The sequence below is a fragment of the Patagioenas fasciata genome, chromosome 4, assembly GCF_037038585.1.
Source record: "Patagioenas fasciata isolate bPatFas1 chromosome 4, bPatFas1.hap1, whole genome shotgun sequence".
Lineage (NCBI taxonomy): Eukaryota > Metazoa > Chordata > Aves > Columbiformes > Columbidae > Patagioenas > Patagioenas fasciata.
In genome coordinates this window covers 57,213,580-57,229,875 of record NC_092523.1, presented here as the reverse complement: position 1 = coordinate 57,229,875, position 16,296 = coordinate 57,213,580, and the positions used below count along the sequence as shown (strand labels likewise).

The window sequence follows — 16,296 nt, the reverse complement described above, 5'->3', positions numbered from 1 at the left end:
GCACCTTGCTTGTAGTATGATTGGAACCTAGTATTGTGGGGAGACACGACAGCAGTGGTTTTTGGTTTCTGCAGAATATGATTCTCAACAAGAACCGTTTGTCAGCAGGAAAAATTGAGCGTTAGAGCCACGAGCCGTAGCGCCCTGCTGCTCTGCAAGGATCTGTTCACCCCTGCCGTGCGTCTGGCTCCTGATCTGGCTGGGAGGGGTGGAGGTTCCCTCTCTGGAACCAAACAGGTTCTTTATGGATGTCCTGGCTAACAAAAAAACTTAACAAACAAACACGCACCAAAAAACCCCAAAACCTAAAGGTAAGTTTTCCACAAAAGTAACACTGACCATGAAACCAAGTAGCCTGGCAGTGCTGCTTGTCTGCTGAGATATTTCTCCTCCTGGCACCCGTGGGAGCAGCCTGTGAGTAACCCACAGCAATCAATCACCTTCCAGGCACCAAAGGGAGACGCGTGTGTTCAACAGGGAAATCAGGTCACGGCAAACGCACGGGGATTCTGTGCGGTGTGGAGGGAGCTCTGCTCTCACCCCTGTGGCTGGAAGGGAAATGGTTGTAGGGCTGAACATGTTAAGACAGATGCTTCTGTTGTATTTTAATTTGCATCCCCCCAATGCCACCACTTGTGCTCAGGCTTCTGGAGGTATAAAGTTGTAGGCTGGCAGGAAAAATGAAAAAAAAAAAAGGTTTACAAGGAACAAGCCTGTTGCCAGTACAGTGTTGTCCATATTCTGCATCTTAGCTGGCAGCAGAACTACAGATACTTTGCGCAGAACTGATTTTAGAAACACTATTGCTGAAAATGCGATAATGATATCAAAGTATTTTAAAAAAATGCACGGGATTATGGCAACAAACTGTAATAACTTAACTGCATATAAAGCTGTTGTGATTTAACAGCAGCAAACTCCAGGTTTTTTATCTTCTGATACCAGCAAGAGGATAATGATGCACAACTGATGACAAGTGACAGCCCCTTGAGGCTGAGGGAACAGGGCAGCCCTGCCTCTGGTGGCAGCCAGCCCTAACTGCCACCGCATCTCCTGATTTCAAACCGAACCTGGCATTTGCTGTAGCAAAACCTTAAACTATTCAGGATCATGAAATCATCACACCTAAACATGACACATGTCTGATCCTAAATGTGGAATTGTTATTGCTTCTGTTAATGTTGTTATTTCCTGCATCTAAAAGCCATGACCTCACCCACAGAATTCATAAACCCAAAGATGTCTGTTAGCACATCCTTTAAATACAAAGAAACAATAATTTCAGAAGAATCAAGCGTACAGTCAGTTACTCACATCCAAGTTTCCAGCCTGCTGATTTTAACCATCTCAGCGGCTTCCAGGAGGAGCAGACTCTGGACCAGCCCCCTTGGCCCTGCTGTCCTGTCCACCCCACATTTCTGATTTCTTTTTTTTAGAACATGCCATAACACTACAATGATGCAAGGATCTTGCATGTATTAGTGTTAATTTCAGTTTTGTAGAATACTTCCTTTCAAACTGACCTTAAACTCGTGCCTTATAGTTTATGGTCACAGGGGATTGTGAGCATTTGGTTAGACTTTGACAGCTTTGGATACTTCTAAAAATTTTTCTTCCCAGAAGCAGCTCATTTCTAATAGAGCCATGCTTGGAGCAAAACTGTTTGGATTAGACATCCTCCTAAAATACTCAGATGTGGGCAGAAGACTTTAGAAGGTGATGCACATGTTACCTGCATATTTTAAAATGTAAACAAACCAAACCAAAAACCAAACAAAACCCCCCATATATACATATAGTCTTAGTCCCATCAGAAAGACTACAGCCTTTCCTCCTATTTGAAAACCTGCTGAGAGGAAATGATTTCACCAAAACGTCTGCCTGTAGAGGGGGATGCAGCCCTGCAAATAAGGCAGATTTCACAGAGGAATGTGCACACAAGGTGTATTTAAGCAACAAAACCATCAGGCAATCAACTAGTGGCCTCAGGCTGCTGTGTGGGAGCAGGAGGTGACAAGGATGCCAGCGGGGTACTGAAGGGATCCTGTGTCTGTCTGGGATCTTCTTTTGAGTGTGGTGGGATTTCAGAGCAGTTATTCCAGCACCAGCATTGTTATAACACTCGTAGTGTGTGCATAGGGGCAGGCTGAACAAGTCAGAAGCAATTTATGCATCAAAAATATGAAACTCATCTTGTTCATGATCTGGTTACACACTTCTTGTTCTAGAGCAGTGGGAAGGTAATTAAATAAAAGCACAATTGTCGCGTGACTGGCAGCAAATTCTGAAACCAACACTTGGGCTCAGCAGCCTCTTCCTCTACGCGACTGCATTTGAGTGCTACAAATAGAGATGCAGGCGGTCCGGCAGCAAATGGGCTGTCGAAATCCCAGGGAATTTTATGAGATTGCTTTGCTGCTCTGTACATCTGTGCGCACTTACCTAAATCAGGCTGCATCCTCGCATCCCCACTGCACAACCTCAGTTCTGTGTCTTACCTCCACTCACAACGACATTTTGATTCTGGAGTGATTCCATCTCTTCTAGGAGTTGGAAATGAGCTGCATGAGAAAATTCACATCAACAGGCAAAAAGAAATCCATGAATGGTAAATGCTGAAGAGTAGGGGCCGGGTGGGTAAAAGATAAAACCGAGTGCCGAGAACACGACAGCGATGGCGCAGCTTCCCAGCACCTCCAGCCCAACACATCTGCCCCGCACCACCTGAGGAGCAGGAGCGGCTGCTGTCACCATGCTGGGCGCACGTCTGCTCCCTCTGCTGAGCAGCTGCAGGATGCTCAGCACCATCTCCTGTGACAGGACCACTACTCCGACACCACACGATACTGAGATTCATTTTACAAACGAGTTGTCATCAGGCAATAAAAAAAATCAGGCAATTAAGCTGTTCAAGCTTAATTAGAACAAATGTCTAGAAAGTCCAGATTACTCCCATAGCTATTAATGAGTGGGGATTTCTATCTTCATTTGGGCTGAAAGTGCTTTTAAAACTATTTTCAACATTGCTGCAGTGTTTTGCAAACCTGAATACTTTATTCCAGATGCTCCGCTAAATTTTTTTTGCTGGCTACTTTTACCACATCTGTGTTTGTTTTATAAATGTTTGCATGTTCTCTCAACTGGAACTGGCAGCAAATGAAGCACTCCCAGCCAAGAGATCAAACTTTCTTTGTAATTCTTTCCTGGCTCCATCAGCAAGGCCAGCGCTGCTGCCACTTCACAGCGTTTTAACGCAATTCCTTGGATTCCAGATAGTTTCATTTTAAGCCAGTTCCAGCACACGCACACAAAAAGCCAACAGGCAGCTACATAATTTCTGCCATCTGCCTTGCCCGGTCTGCAGGGGTTGTCGTGTTCCATCACTCTGAGCAAACAGCCCAGGCAGACACTCAGCTGCTGTAAGCTCTCCGCCAAAACAGTGACTCAGTCTCCCAGGAGGTGCACAACCTGTGTGAGCTGGTGCAGCACCCACGTGTCCTGACAGAAATAATGACACACGTGCCCTGGGCTGTGACGGAGAGAACACACGCGTAGCTGCAGCTGCCATTTAATACCTGGCAGTGTCCCGCAGGAGAATTTCTCTGATGGTTATTAAATTAGTGGGTCCTGAAAATTAATGCTCTAAGCAGGAAACTATGCAGTTACAGCCGCTCCTGGGAGTGGCAGCAAGGCTTGGCTCTGCTTACATAGCCAGTGATAAACATTTCTGTGTCTTCATTTGCTTGATGGGTGAGCCGTAACACAGGCCAAGAATCATAAATAAATTATCGTCCCCTGCACACATTTTCCAAGAAATAAAAGAAATAGGTCAGTGCAAGTCAGCACACCTAAGTCAGCACAGGATGCTGGGAGAGAGCAACTGCAAATCCCCGCAGTGCTCTGGCACAGTCCGAGCCAGATCTCTGACTGAACAGCTGCCAGGTGAAACAAGCAGCACGTTACGGCCGCCAACATGATCGCGTTTAGATGTCATGTTGTCACAGTGCATTACGCCCGCCACATGGCAGCTTTCTCCTCCCTTTTCTCATGTTTCCTTTGTGCAAGGGGCTGCCAGCCCCCCCCCCCCGCCAAAACCACGGTCAATGCAGGACAGAAAGGACAGAATGGAAGAGCAGAGCCAAACAGCATCTCTGCTCTGCACACTCAGGCAAAACGAGCTGACAGAACAGAAGACTGACTGTCTTCTTTTGCACGTTACCAACCAAAAGAGAGGGGCAGCATGGGACTACTACACATGCCACCATTAGGAGAGAGGAAAAAAGGGAAACGCATACCTACTGGGTACCCAGACCTCCTGAGGATACTTGGCCCAGTAAAACACACCCCGGTCTCAGACAAAATAAGCGGGATTTGGAAACATGCTTGAATGTTTTGACAAAGTGGTACTTACAAATGACTCCCAGCATCACAGTCTCATCAGAACAGCCACCTGGATTTCAAACTTCAAGGTTAAAAAAACGTTGAAACATGCCATTTTGATACCTTCCCTCAAAAGGGGACAATGAGTTGATGACAGTGCCAAGTTTGTGCTGTCGAATATTTCCAGAAATTCAACCGTGCACCAGGGAAGATGCTCAACATGACCACACATTGCACAGCCACAGAAACCCTCACCAACAAGCAAAGCTTGTGCGAGCAGAGCACATCAGAGGGGGACACGTCTCCGCTTCAGATCAGCAAAACAAGAAATTCCCCCTCCCCAGACACCTTGGTTTTTATTTCATCTTCCAGGTTTGATGAACATCTCTTTCATCTGAAGAACGTGAAGACATTTTGCAAGAGGTTCAGCATCCTTGTTTCTCCATGAGCTCTAGGATATTGACACTGCTGCATCCCAGCTCACCCCCATTTCCCAAGGCCCTCTGGAAAACCAAGACAAAGCAAAAAGGCTTATCCCAAACCCTACCTGGCTCTTTTCAGAACAGTAAGGAGAGCTCACGAGCAAGCTCAGACGTGAGGCGCAGCAGGCTCTAACAAGGAAAAAGCGCGCAGGCTGGAGCAACTTTCAGAAATACCTTTCAGCTAACACAGACGGGCTGGCACGTGCCTTCAAATATTGAAAGAGAACAGAAAGAAGCCATCACTTGGGATGCAGTTTTGATGGCTTTACAGAAGTGGACAACATTGCTGCATCGCTACGATAGGAAATGTTGGACCCAAAAAACCCCTAAACTTCAGCAACACTGAGCAGGAGAAAAAAAACAGGGGGAAATGAAGGAACCCCGGACCTTGACAAAGAATATCGCAAACAGCAGAGATCGCGAGCTGCCGCTGTAACACACACAAGTCCTTGTTTCAGGAACAAAAAAGTCTAGAGAAAATGCGTTCAGGAACACTGATGATGGCCCAGGAACACCATCAGTTTTGGGTAGTGACGGGTTACTAAAAGTGCAATTAATATAAAGAAAACACAGGCTGCCAAAAGGATATTTTATAGTGTTTGGAGACCAGCACAGGGCTGAGAAACTGCAATCAACTTCAACGCAGCTGTTTTGCCAAAAATAACATTTGTCTTTAAAAAGGGTGAGCCAAGCCAAAGAGAGAAAGCAAGCTAATCTATAATGTATTAATGTAACAGATCTCAAAATAAATTAAACACGGTTGCAAAATTAGGTTTGGTCAATAAAGGCTCAATAAATAAACAAGCAACAACATCAAAACTTTACTGGAAAACAACCCCAAAATATTTTTGGCCTACGAGGGCCAGGGCTCTGGGCAGAGCCGCCCCTTCCCCCTTTTCCCTCCTGGGTTTTGGGTGACCTCCTCTCTCCGCACCCCTTGCCCTCCGCTCCTCACCTCCAAACCTAACCCACTTTGGGAAACGCACCTTTTGGGGTCAGAGCGGGAAGGAAATGGTGGGACAGGAGACACGAACGTCCTGGGAAAAGCAGTTTCCCCCCAGCCAGCAGACAGGACAGCTAATGTCCACCTGCCCCCTGCACCCCACCAAAACCACAACAAAATTCACAAATGCTTAATCCACGTCTGTACGGCCCAGCCACACACTATCTTCCTAGGTTCTTTCTTCTTATCCTCCAGCCTGGGGCTGACCTGGCTTGGTGAGACTTGAAGCATGAACTCATGTCAGTGTCCATGAACCAGACCCCAGCTGAGCCCCCTCCGGGCACCGAGCCCCACGGCACTTTTGTGGCACAGGCGCAGCAGCATGTCCCAACCACCGTTTCTGTGCCTTTTGTCCTCGTTTTCTTATCTAACTTGTTTGACTGCACAAAACCAGCCCGTGGGGTCGTCCTGCCAGAAGCCGTTTCGAGAGGGCAAGAGGCAGATGTCGTGACCCTCTGAGCACCAAAATTCGCACCCATTCTTGTTCCTAAAGGAAAGGGTGAGGGGCAACAAATGGGAGCAATTGAAGCAGAGACTATTTCTACAGAAATTCATATTTAAACCTCTTTCAGAAAAGAAACAGTGAGACCATTCAGAGAGGAAAGGCAAATTTCTCTACAAGCCAAGAAGACAAGGACTCTTGCAACAACTCATAATGAACTGGTTACTTCATTTATCGTTTATTTCCCCATATGAATGAATCACCCATCTCGGAAGCTCCATCACAGACAGGGAAGAAAAAGTTATTTACAAGAGGGACATACACCCCCAAAATAAGTTTAAGATGTACAGATTTATAATGGGAACCAAGAGGGAGGGGAGAGGACAAAACCAAAAACAAGTCAGACTTTGACTTTCAGTTACAGAAGAGATCTCTATCACCATGTAAGTGGGGTTTTCAACTATTAAATAAATGGCATCTTAAAAATAGAACATTTGACAATTTCAATACATGTATTATTTCTTCTAAATAAATATTGCATGGAAATGATGCTACTTTGCCACCATAGCTGCCTCCTTTCCTGGGACTTAACCATCCTCTCAGTTTTTCCTTGGATTCATGGTTTTGTTTCCTAATGGCAAATGCTGTTTCCTCCACTGTTACGTTTCATTTTGGTTTGGTTTTTTTGTTCGGTTTTTATTTTTTTTTAAAGGCCTGAACAGGCCCAAGTGAAAACAATGAGCATCTTTCCTAACCCTCTGCAGGCCTCTCACCTGGTTCAAGGCTCAAATAGGATGGCTTTAAAAAAAACAAAACAAAAACAAAACAAAACAAAAAAAAACCAAACCCACCAAAAAAAAAAAAAAATCCAAAAAACCTATTATTTAAACAGTCTTCTCCATGACCTGAAACAAAACAGAGCTTCCTGTTGTGTAGTTTGGTACTGATGCTCCCACAGATCACCCCTGGTTTTTGAAATGAAAGCCCCCAAATCACTCCCAACCTGCCTGTGACCTCATTTCCTCCTAAGCTTGGGGGAGTTTTGCCCTTGGTGCGGGAGCAGCCCTTGCATGACGGCAAAACGCATGCTGCCTTTTCCCGACTGAAAAGCAGCAAATGCCACTAGTCCACTTGCCTTCCTTGGGTGTCTTCTTACTGACTTTGCTCGGCCAACATCCTTGCAGAAGCTTTCCTAGGAACAGGGCAAGAGATTATCACTACCTGGGCAGCAAAGTGCTGGCGAGGGCAGGAGCCAGCGCACCCACGGGCTGGCAGCACGGAGGGAGATGTGCATATGTGAAATGCAAGTACTGGGGATACTCGTGTCCCTGCTTCACCTCGCACTCACCCCTAATGCTCCGCTACGGTTCTCAGACACCCATGTGGGTTTTCAGGTTCAAGAAAAGCTTTCTTCCTTCTTCCTCCTCCTTGGCTTGCAGTCCTAAAACTAAACTTTGTTTGAAGACAAAGCCAGAAGAAGGCACTGACCCACCAGTCTGGAATCGAGCTCCAAAGTGCATGTGAGGCCCTGAGGCCGGCTGGCCATCCTCACACTTCCTGAGAACAAAACAGCCAATGCTGAGCCAACAGCCAACGCTCTGCCCCTGCCTTACTCTGAGCAGTCGCTCCTCCAGCAAGGAGGAGTCCAAGTGAAGTTTGATAGGTAAAACGGGGAGTGGGGGGACACATGGACCTTCCTTCCACTGGTTAGGGCAGCTTATCCCTGAAATGCACTAAGGCTTTCAATAAAGTGAACATAAAAGGACAGTCCCTTGAAGGCGTGGGGAAGACCCAGCGGGATCCCAGTCACCCTTCACTGCCAGGGGAAGTGAGGGGGGAGCTCCCATGTGCTGGGGGCTGGGGCAGAGCCACAGGCTCCTCCCTGGCACAGGAGGCCTCCAAGGCTTCCCCGTGGCAGGCGCCGTTTCTACAGAAACTACGTTTGGAAATGCAGACCTTTTTGCTGATATTTGTGAGCCTCAAAACCACAAGTGTGTATCCTACAAAGGGGGTACTGCTGCATGCACACAGACCTGTTCCTCCATCCTGAAACTATGTGGAAAAGGGAGCTAATCCACAGGAGATGTGTTCTTTGCTGTAAGCACAATTATTTTGGGATACTATCCTCCCCTTCACCACTCCCACAGGTCTGCAGAGATAGGGTGAGGGATGCAAGAGGGGACCAGAGGGCTAAGGCACACTATGAGATAGGAGGATGGCAGGATGCTGCTGTCACACAACAGGATATCTTTGGGTAGAGAAGGGTGTCATCTGACTGATTGCCGTGGATGCTGCCTTCAGCGTTACTGTCAGCTGCAAAATTGCAAAAATGCAGCTCCTGGAAAGGAAGAAAAAATGCTTGCCAACAGCTAATTATTCCCTTTTGTGTTCCCTTGACAGATTTCTAACTACTTGGGCCCATCCTGTAGTTTGGTTAAGAAAGAGCACATGAGTTATCTCCCACACAAAGGATGCCCTACTTTGGTACCAAATCCTGCTCTCATTCACCGAGACCAGCAGTGGCTACAGGCAAATATCCAAATGCAAAATTTGTCTTATGTTCCACATTCAGCCACTTAGTTCCTCCTGAAACAGAAGCAATTCCTCCCCATGCAAGCTTTCAGACTCAAAATAATGTCCAAGCAATCACAGTGACCCAGGACAGCCGGTCCACCCCCACCCACTGTAACAATAAAAAGCAAGCAGGCAAGGTGTCCTCAGTGCAAGTGATGTCCCTCCAACACAGAAGAGACGAAGAGCTGTTTCCAACCACACCTAGTTGCTTTTGCTACCCCAACTGTGTTTGGCTGACGAGGCTTAAACAGAGCAAGACCCTAAAGTAACATAGTTTGAGTGCTAAGGGCACATGCGAGTGCGTGACGAGAAGGACCAAAGCAACGATGACTTAAGAAGTGAACTTGCAGCACTGAAGGCAGTGGCTTCACCCGATTCTCAGGGCAGCAGCTAGCTGGCAAACACAAGATGGTGCAGCTGGAAAGCAGGCAGGGCAGGCCACTTCGCTTTTTTTACTGTAACATAATGCTGTGAGGGGCCGAGGAGGTTGCTACTTGCCATCTGAGGAACAAAGACCCAACATCAAAGACTGCATCCATGCTTGCAAAAAACACTCCTCTGACACGTCTTCTGGGCACACAACTGTTGTGGACTGTGGGATGTTGCATAATAAACTCTGGAGGCAGATTTCCTACTTGTCGGCACTTCTTCACAAGTGATTATTGTCCTGCTGGTTATTTGTAATAGAAATGTTTATAGACCATCAATACATTGAGCTATTGAGACAGTTCATTGCACTTCATCATTTTAAAGGAAGGTGCCATCAACGTTGAGGCTTTCCTCCATCTCTTCTTTATTCAAGGCAGCAAAGCGCTACCCTAAAAATACAGTTCAAAGTTTTTCCAGTGTAACCAGATCCCTTCCACTTTGATTTATATTCCCTTGCAGGTGCTTTGTATTCAACGATTCAACAAGTCAGACTGTTTCTGAGGCTTCCAAAGTGCAAAAGAGTTCAAGGTACTTAACCACCTTGAGCACCAGTTAAGGCGTATTTGTTTCCAGTCTCAGCCACTGTAAACCCTGTCTAACATAGTGTACCAGTTCGGTCATGCTACTGTTCAGTGCCAGAGTGCACGTCGCTGTGCTGAGTTCGGCAAAAAACTCTGGAAAAAAGGGGAGGGAGAGAGAAAACATTTGGTTGGTTTCACACAACAGGTACATCTGACAGGTGAAGGGACAGTGAGAAGTAACAACAGCAGCACACTGTCAGCAGCTCCCATTAAACACATCATTAATGCAGAGAGTTCAGTAATATTAGAAGGCTGGGAAGCATAACAAGGACACGAGGCAGAGCATGCATGAAGAAAACATGCTCACACATGCATGCACACACTGAACTGCCTTCCCAAGCGCTGGCTTTCATAAGACATCAACACTCAGTGGCAGGTGGGCAAACACTCAGGTGTTCACACCCCAGCAGTCCCTGCTGTGTGTTTTATAGACTGGTTTGGGTTGGAAGGGACCTTCAAAGGTCATCTAGTCCAACCCCCTGCCATGAGTGGGGACATTTTCACCCAGATCAGGTTGTTCAGAGCCCTGTCCAGCCTGGCCTGAGATGTCTCCAGGGATGGGGCATCCACCACCTCTCAGGGCAACCTGGGCCAGTGTTTCACCACCCTCAGTGTAAAAAATTTCTTCCTCATGTCTAGCCTGAGATGGTTCTTGCCAAACATCTGACCTGCCCGGAGGTGCGGGCAGGCTGCATGCCCTGCTCTGTGCTGGCAATTGGCTGTGCAGGTGACGGTGAGTTACAGGAAAATGTCACACCTGTTCCTTTCCAGTCACCTTTCCAAAACATTCCTGCATGACCTGTGTTCCAGCAGCATGGGCTTGTCCCAATCCCTCTAGCCTTGACTGTGTTGCCAGGTGCCTTTGTCAGAATCTGGCCACTCTTGGCTCTCCTTTTTTACACATGAAGGTTAAAACTGGAGGCTGAAAATTTCTGCTTGGCTGTGCAAGGAACACTACAGAAGCAGAGCACATGTTTTCACTCTAATACTTTATATTCTCCTGATTTTCCTGCCTTTTTTTTTTTTTTACAAAATGGATATCCATTCCCTCCATGGGGAATGGAAGAGCTGTAAGCAGGAGTCCAAGCCCCTTGCCTGAACAAACAGATCATCTGATCTGTGACCACAGCACAGTGTGACAGGAGAGTGACTTCACATACACACATGCAACCTCAGCTTGTCCTTGCTGTGGGAGATCAGAGGCCAGAAGACAACCTGTTTGAGTCCCATGATCCACAGCGCTGCTCTGAATTATGGTGAGGAGCTGGGTCCTGTGCTGGGAGCACCTGGCTGGGGACTCACCAAAACCACTTCAGCTCTGCACAAGTGACTTGGACATCAATGACAACTGACTGTTTTCCATTAACTTACGACTTCCCTGTTTAATAGTACATGATAGCTGAAGGCCTCTGCTCTTTCCTTTTCTTCTTATGCTCTATGAATCACATAAAAGAGTCAAGGATGCGGCTTTTTTTTTTTTTTAAGTTTCATGTACTTACTCTCTGTACCTCTTGGCATCTGTACGTTACACTGAATATCAACAAGTTCCAGTTTTTAATCTCTTTCAGTGACAACACCTGCAAAGCCTATACATGCTGTTCTTCTGCACAGATTCACTCCCTTGGGAGTATTTAATACCCCAGTCATCATTCCCCTACATTAAAATGGCAATGCAGAGTAAGTTTCAAATTTAGTCTGGATTGATGCAAGATTGCGCTCAGGCTGCCCTCCCACAGATTTTCCTCTGTGACTCATTCCTCTGGCTCACCAGCAGCATCCGCCACTCCTTCTGTGCGATGGTCTTTTATCAGCCTTTTGAGGATATAATCCAAAATACTGCACATGAATTGCTGCTGTGAGCACAGATTCGCTCTGAGGGCAGTCAGCAACTGGAGTTATTTTGTTCAAAGGTGATTTGCAAAGACTTCAATTTTAGCAACTGCCTGATTAGCATGAGTGTTTTTACAGCCTTCCAACAACTCAGCCAGGCACATCGTGCTTATTTTCTTTTGCAAGTTTGGCAGCAGATTGTGGCAATACATCCCTTCACCACAGCAGCTCACAAGATTTGTGTTTTATGAAAAATGACACTGCAAATGCCACATGGGATGACAGGTTACAGACTGAACTGCACCCACTCTAGGGCTTTTGCCTTTTCACCACTGCTTGTACCACAAGAAAATACAACATTTTTAACAACTAAATTGTAAAATAAAAGAAGTAGCAGCTATTTTATGCAATGTTACTGGCAAATGCTCATTACATGCCCAGCAAGGACTACAAGTGCTGCTCAGCTTCTCAGTTATGGAGAGAATCCAGCTTCACTGTTTTCAAGACAAAACACCTGGGAGTTTGACACGCAAGCTAGAACACAAGGCTACAGGCCACAAAGCTGTCTGTGAAAAAAATGAACTCAGAAAAGCTAAGTGTCCCAAAGGGAAAAACAGACAGCAAAAAGCCCCTTACACTTCTTGTGTTACCATGAAGTGAGCTGGCTGGTTTCCTGCACTTGATACCCTCATCCCTTAGCTCCTAGACATTTGAGGATGCCAAGACAACCTTTTAATCGTAACACTCACCAATATATCACCATCGGGCATGTCTGCCAATAACCTGTCTGTATGCCATAGCTGCCTATTCCAACATATTTAATGCCTTGATCTTTAGGTAGGGTGTTTGCTACAGAGAACATTAGGATTCAAGCAAGTACACATATACATAACCACAACACAAGACAGAGAAGATGAAAGGCAAAAACTTACCCTTATTCTTCCTGGCCAGTGCATCAGCCTGTTCCCAAATATCATAAGCATAGAGGATATAGGAAGTGATGTTGACATAGGAAGAGGTGATGCTTGGGATATTATAGGGGACGGTGAGTGAAGAGCCAATGCTGTTGCCACTGCAGTTGCTAGCGTTCGATCCTGGCTGAGAACTCGCAGAACTGGCAGGAGATGGCATTGGAGAAAGAGGAGAAGGCATGCCTGTGCTTCTGCAGGAGAAAGAAATGCCACCATGAACATTTATTTACCTTCAGAGTCTTGCCACAAGACTACCGTATGCCAGGAGCTATGTGGTGTCATGCAGGCCTGCAGTATGGAGTGCTGAAAACTGCCATGCGTTCAGGTATGTAACATGTAATTGTCCATCCAGTGCAAGACCAAAGTCTTTGAAGCTCTTTACAACTCCAAGGACTCCTCATGATAAAAGGAAGCGTGGGACCAGACAGCAGAAAGAGCCACACATTTACCTTCCAAAAATCTACACCTACTTGTGGAAAACTTCACTGGATTATCTAAGCGTTTTTTTCCTAATGAATTTCACTCCATGTGTGCTGAAGCTCCCCCCTATGGAGGTTGGAGCTTTCTGACAGCTAGTCAAGGTAGCCCAGGTCAGCCTACACACACTTATTTATAGAATTAGGGAAGCTAAATGCAGTCAGCTGCCCACCCTCCAGACACAGGCTGGCTTCATCACATCACTTCACCCCACCTAATTTTAGTTGCTGGTATGACAGGGCTTCCACCACTGCTCTTGGAAGAACATTTCCTTCTCAATAAACTACTGTGCAAAGTGGCAGAAAAATAACTGGAATTTCAGCATGACTATCAAACACCAAACAAGCCTCTCTCAACTGCAGAACTTAAGAGGGACAGACATGGAGCTGGGTAGCTATGTGCCAAAGGTGCTTATCACAGCACACAAATAAACTTTCTTACTCCTTGTCCTTAAAACACAGACCCAGTCTTCTGACATTGGGTCAAACACCATTAGGTGACAGTGTACCTTTGACTTTTGCTGCCATGTACACAGCAACACTGCTGCAGATACACAGAAAGCACAAAATGTTCAATAACTCACAAATTAGAAAATCAGTTTCTTAACTGGTGACTGAACTAAAGAAAAAACCACTGAGTGTCACCTCAAAATTATGCTACCACAGAGTGAAGGCTTAATCCTACTGGAGAGCAGCCAGGGAGATGGGGATGGTATCTCATTAAGTCTCAAGAGATCTCTAACAGAACAATGATAACAACAACAGGGGCTCTGAAACAGCACAGTAAAAATACCTCCCTTGTCCCTCTGATCTCCTCCTCTGGTGAAGAATTGCTCTGCTTGATATGTGGTAACTTGTGATGTCATAACAAAAAACCTCCATTTCCAACAAAAAAAGACAGGAAAGAGAGCAGAAACATACTCATGCCCCTAACAATATGATTTCAGGTGGCAAGAAAGAGCGAGTGGTGCGGTGCTCTCAAATGCAGCATGCAACTCAAATGCTCCAGCTACTGTTTTCACGCAGTACAACATACATGTTTTTAAATCTTACCTTGCAACACACGGAGAAGGTGCTTGTGTTACTCTGGAAGAACTCTGCAGCAAGGAACAGAGCTCTCATTAGGTTTGGGCTATTCAGTCAACATTAGTAAGTAGTGCAGCCATCAAGGTGGCAGCTTAGTATTACGCATGCCCTACCTTGAAGTGGTCATTCAGGATCCTGGAATACTTTATTGCAGTGTCCTTCTTGTAACGGAACATGGCCATGTGCAGAATGGACTGGCAGCGCATGCTGTGAACAGAAACACAACCAAGCATCAGTGTTCACGCTCACATCGGCACTACTGCAAAGTCAAGAAAGCTCAGAACTTTTACACCTCCTGCTCATCTTCAAAAAAAAAAAAAAAAAAAAAAAGACTCTGAAAAATCACAACAAAAGAAACCCAACCAAACAACAACAAAAAAACCCCAAAACAAATCTGAGGAAGGGTCACGTCTGGTCTTCTGTATAAAAGCAGGTGCCCAGCCTCTTCTAGGTGCCATGGGCTGAGTAAGCTCTTGGCCAGAAGCGCCTCAGCTATGTTCAGCTACGGCTTCAGTTACACGCCTCAAACACGGGCAGCCAAATTGCATTATTTCACCTTAGGTGAAAGCCCTTACATGCTCTCAAGTTACCAGCAGATCGAATTTTAGAGCCTGCACTTTCCACATGTTGCCACTTGTGACACTCCAGCTCACTTCTGAGAGCTGTCCCAGTTCATTCTGGTTTTTATATTGTTGTTGTTGTTTTTTGTTTTGTTTTTCCCTTGCAGAATTCTGATTCCCATTTAACTCATTCTTTCACCCCTGAAAGTAACAGGTCTTTTGCTATATCCAGCCAAAAAACGGAATACAAAGGCACAGAAAAAGTTATGTACCATAACACAGCAAAGATTTTTTCATGTGAAGATGCTGAGGAGTCTGTGAAGGATATCAATGTCATGATGAATCTAAGGAAACAAAACAAACAGAAGTTCATGAGCCATCAGTGCTCTGAAGTCCCACTGTGTATGAAAAACCAGTGCATGCTGCTATCTTAAACACCAGTCCCAAAGAAAGGAAACCTGTCTTGAGTTCTTAGTCCTGGCACCAAGTGCTTGGGCATGATCTTGAGCAGAGGACTGTGTCTCAAAATTCACTGTTTTTCAAGCAGCAGGAACAGATGTGCCCCTTAGGTGACTCTCTCCTCTTACAATGATCTACAAAGTAGATGCGCCTCTGCCATGGGCCAGTCACAAGCCTAGGGCCAAAAAGATGTGCCCCTGCTACTGAAGGTGAAATATTAATTCAAGTGTTTCTGGACATGACAGACATCTTAGTGGAAATCTTTCTTTTTGCAAAAAACAAATGAGCATATCTCCCTTTGAAAACAGAGCAAGAACAGCACCTTGGAAATACAGTCCATCAAGACCAGAAAGCAAACAATGTAATTTTAAAAAGTTTGAAGTCTACCAGAAAAAATGACTGACAGCTCTAAGGTAGGAAGTCAAGGCAGCTCTCAAAAAACACTCACATAACCCATAACTTCAATATGACTAAAGTGATACCTGTCTTATCCAATACCTGGTTCCTTGGGGTTAGACTGCCTGTGTATGTCAAGCTACATAGATCTGCTACGGCCGTGAAACTAATCAGGGAAGTTTGCTAAAAGAAACCCAAATAAAGCGTGCTGGCAGAAAAACACATGGGAGAAATCAATAAAATTTTCCTTCAATCAAGCTGCAAGACCTCTGGGGCACAAACTGTTCTTCCACACACTGTACCGTTGCTTTGCCTTTTTTAACTGACATGCTACTGAGGCTCATATGCAAAAGCAACTTCAGATCTGGATAAAGTAAAAACTCCTTCAGCCCTCGACTGTCATAACCAGTGTCCTCTGGTGCAGCTCAGCTGCAAGGCTCATACACTGAGAAGAACGTGGTGCTGCTTTCTTCTGATGAGCAATGTTGAAACATTTCAAAAAATTTGTCTCTGGTGCCTCGGGACTGTGTGTCTGTCTCGTGCTTGTACAGCAACCTGAACTCTGCTCTGTGGTGGGAATTCAGAGCTGCCGCAGTTGCAAACAAGCAATACAGGTAAACCTTCCCC

The 16,296-nt window shown here is 45.7% G+C and overlaps 1 protein-coding gene across 4 annotated transcripts in view; it reads right to left on the bottom strand.

Annotated features, from left to right (window-relative positions):
- Window positions 1-6,521: 6,521 nt before the first annotated feature.
- Window positions 6,522-16,296, bottom strand: part of AFF1 (ALF transcription elongation factor 1) — a 141,215-nt gene continuing 131,440 nt past the window's right edge. For all 4 annotated transcript variants that reach the window (XM_071807966.1, XM_071807963.1, XM_071807964.1 and 1 more), the window contains 5 exons: window positions 15,087-15,158; window positions 14,368-14,461; window positions 14,222-14,265; window positions 12,654-12,883; window positions 6,522-9,984 (listed from right to left, as the gene is read on the bottom strand). In XM_071807966.1, the coding sequence (XP_071664067.1) occupies window positions 9,863-9,984; window positions 12,654-12,883; window positions 14,222-14,265; window positions 14,368-14,461; window positions 15,087-15,158 (562 nt within the window). In that variant the 3' untranslated portion in view covers window positions 6,522-9,862. The remainder of the gene's footprint in view (window positions 9,985-12,653; window positions 12,884-14,221; window positions 14,266-14,367; window positions 14,462-15,086; window positions 15,159-16,296) is intronic.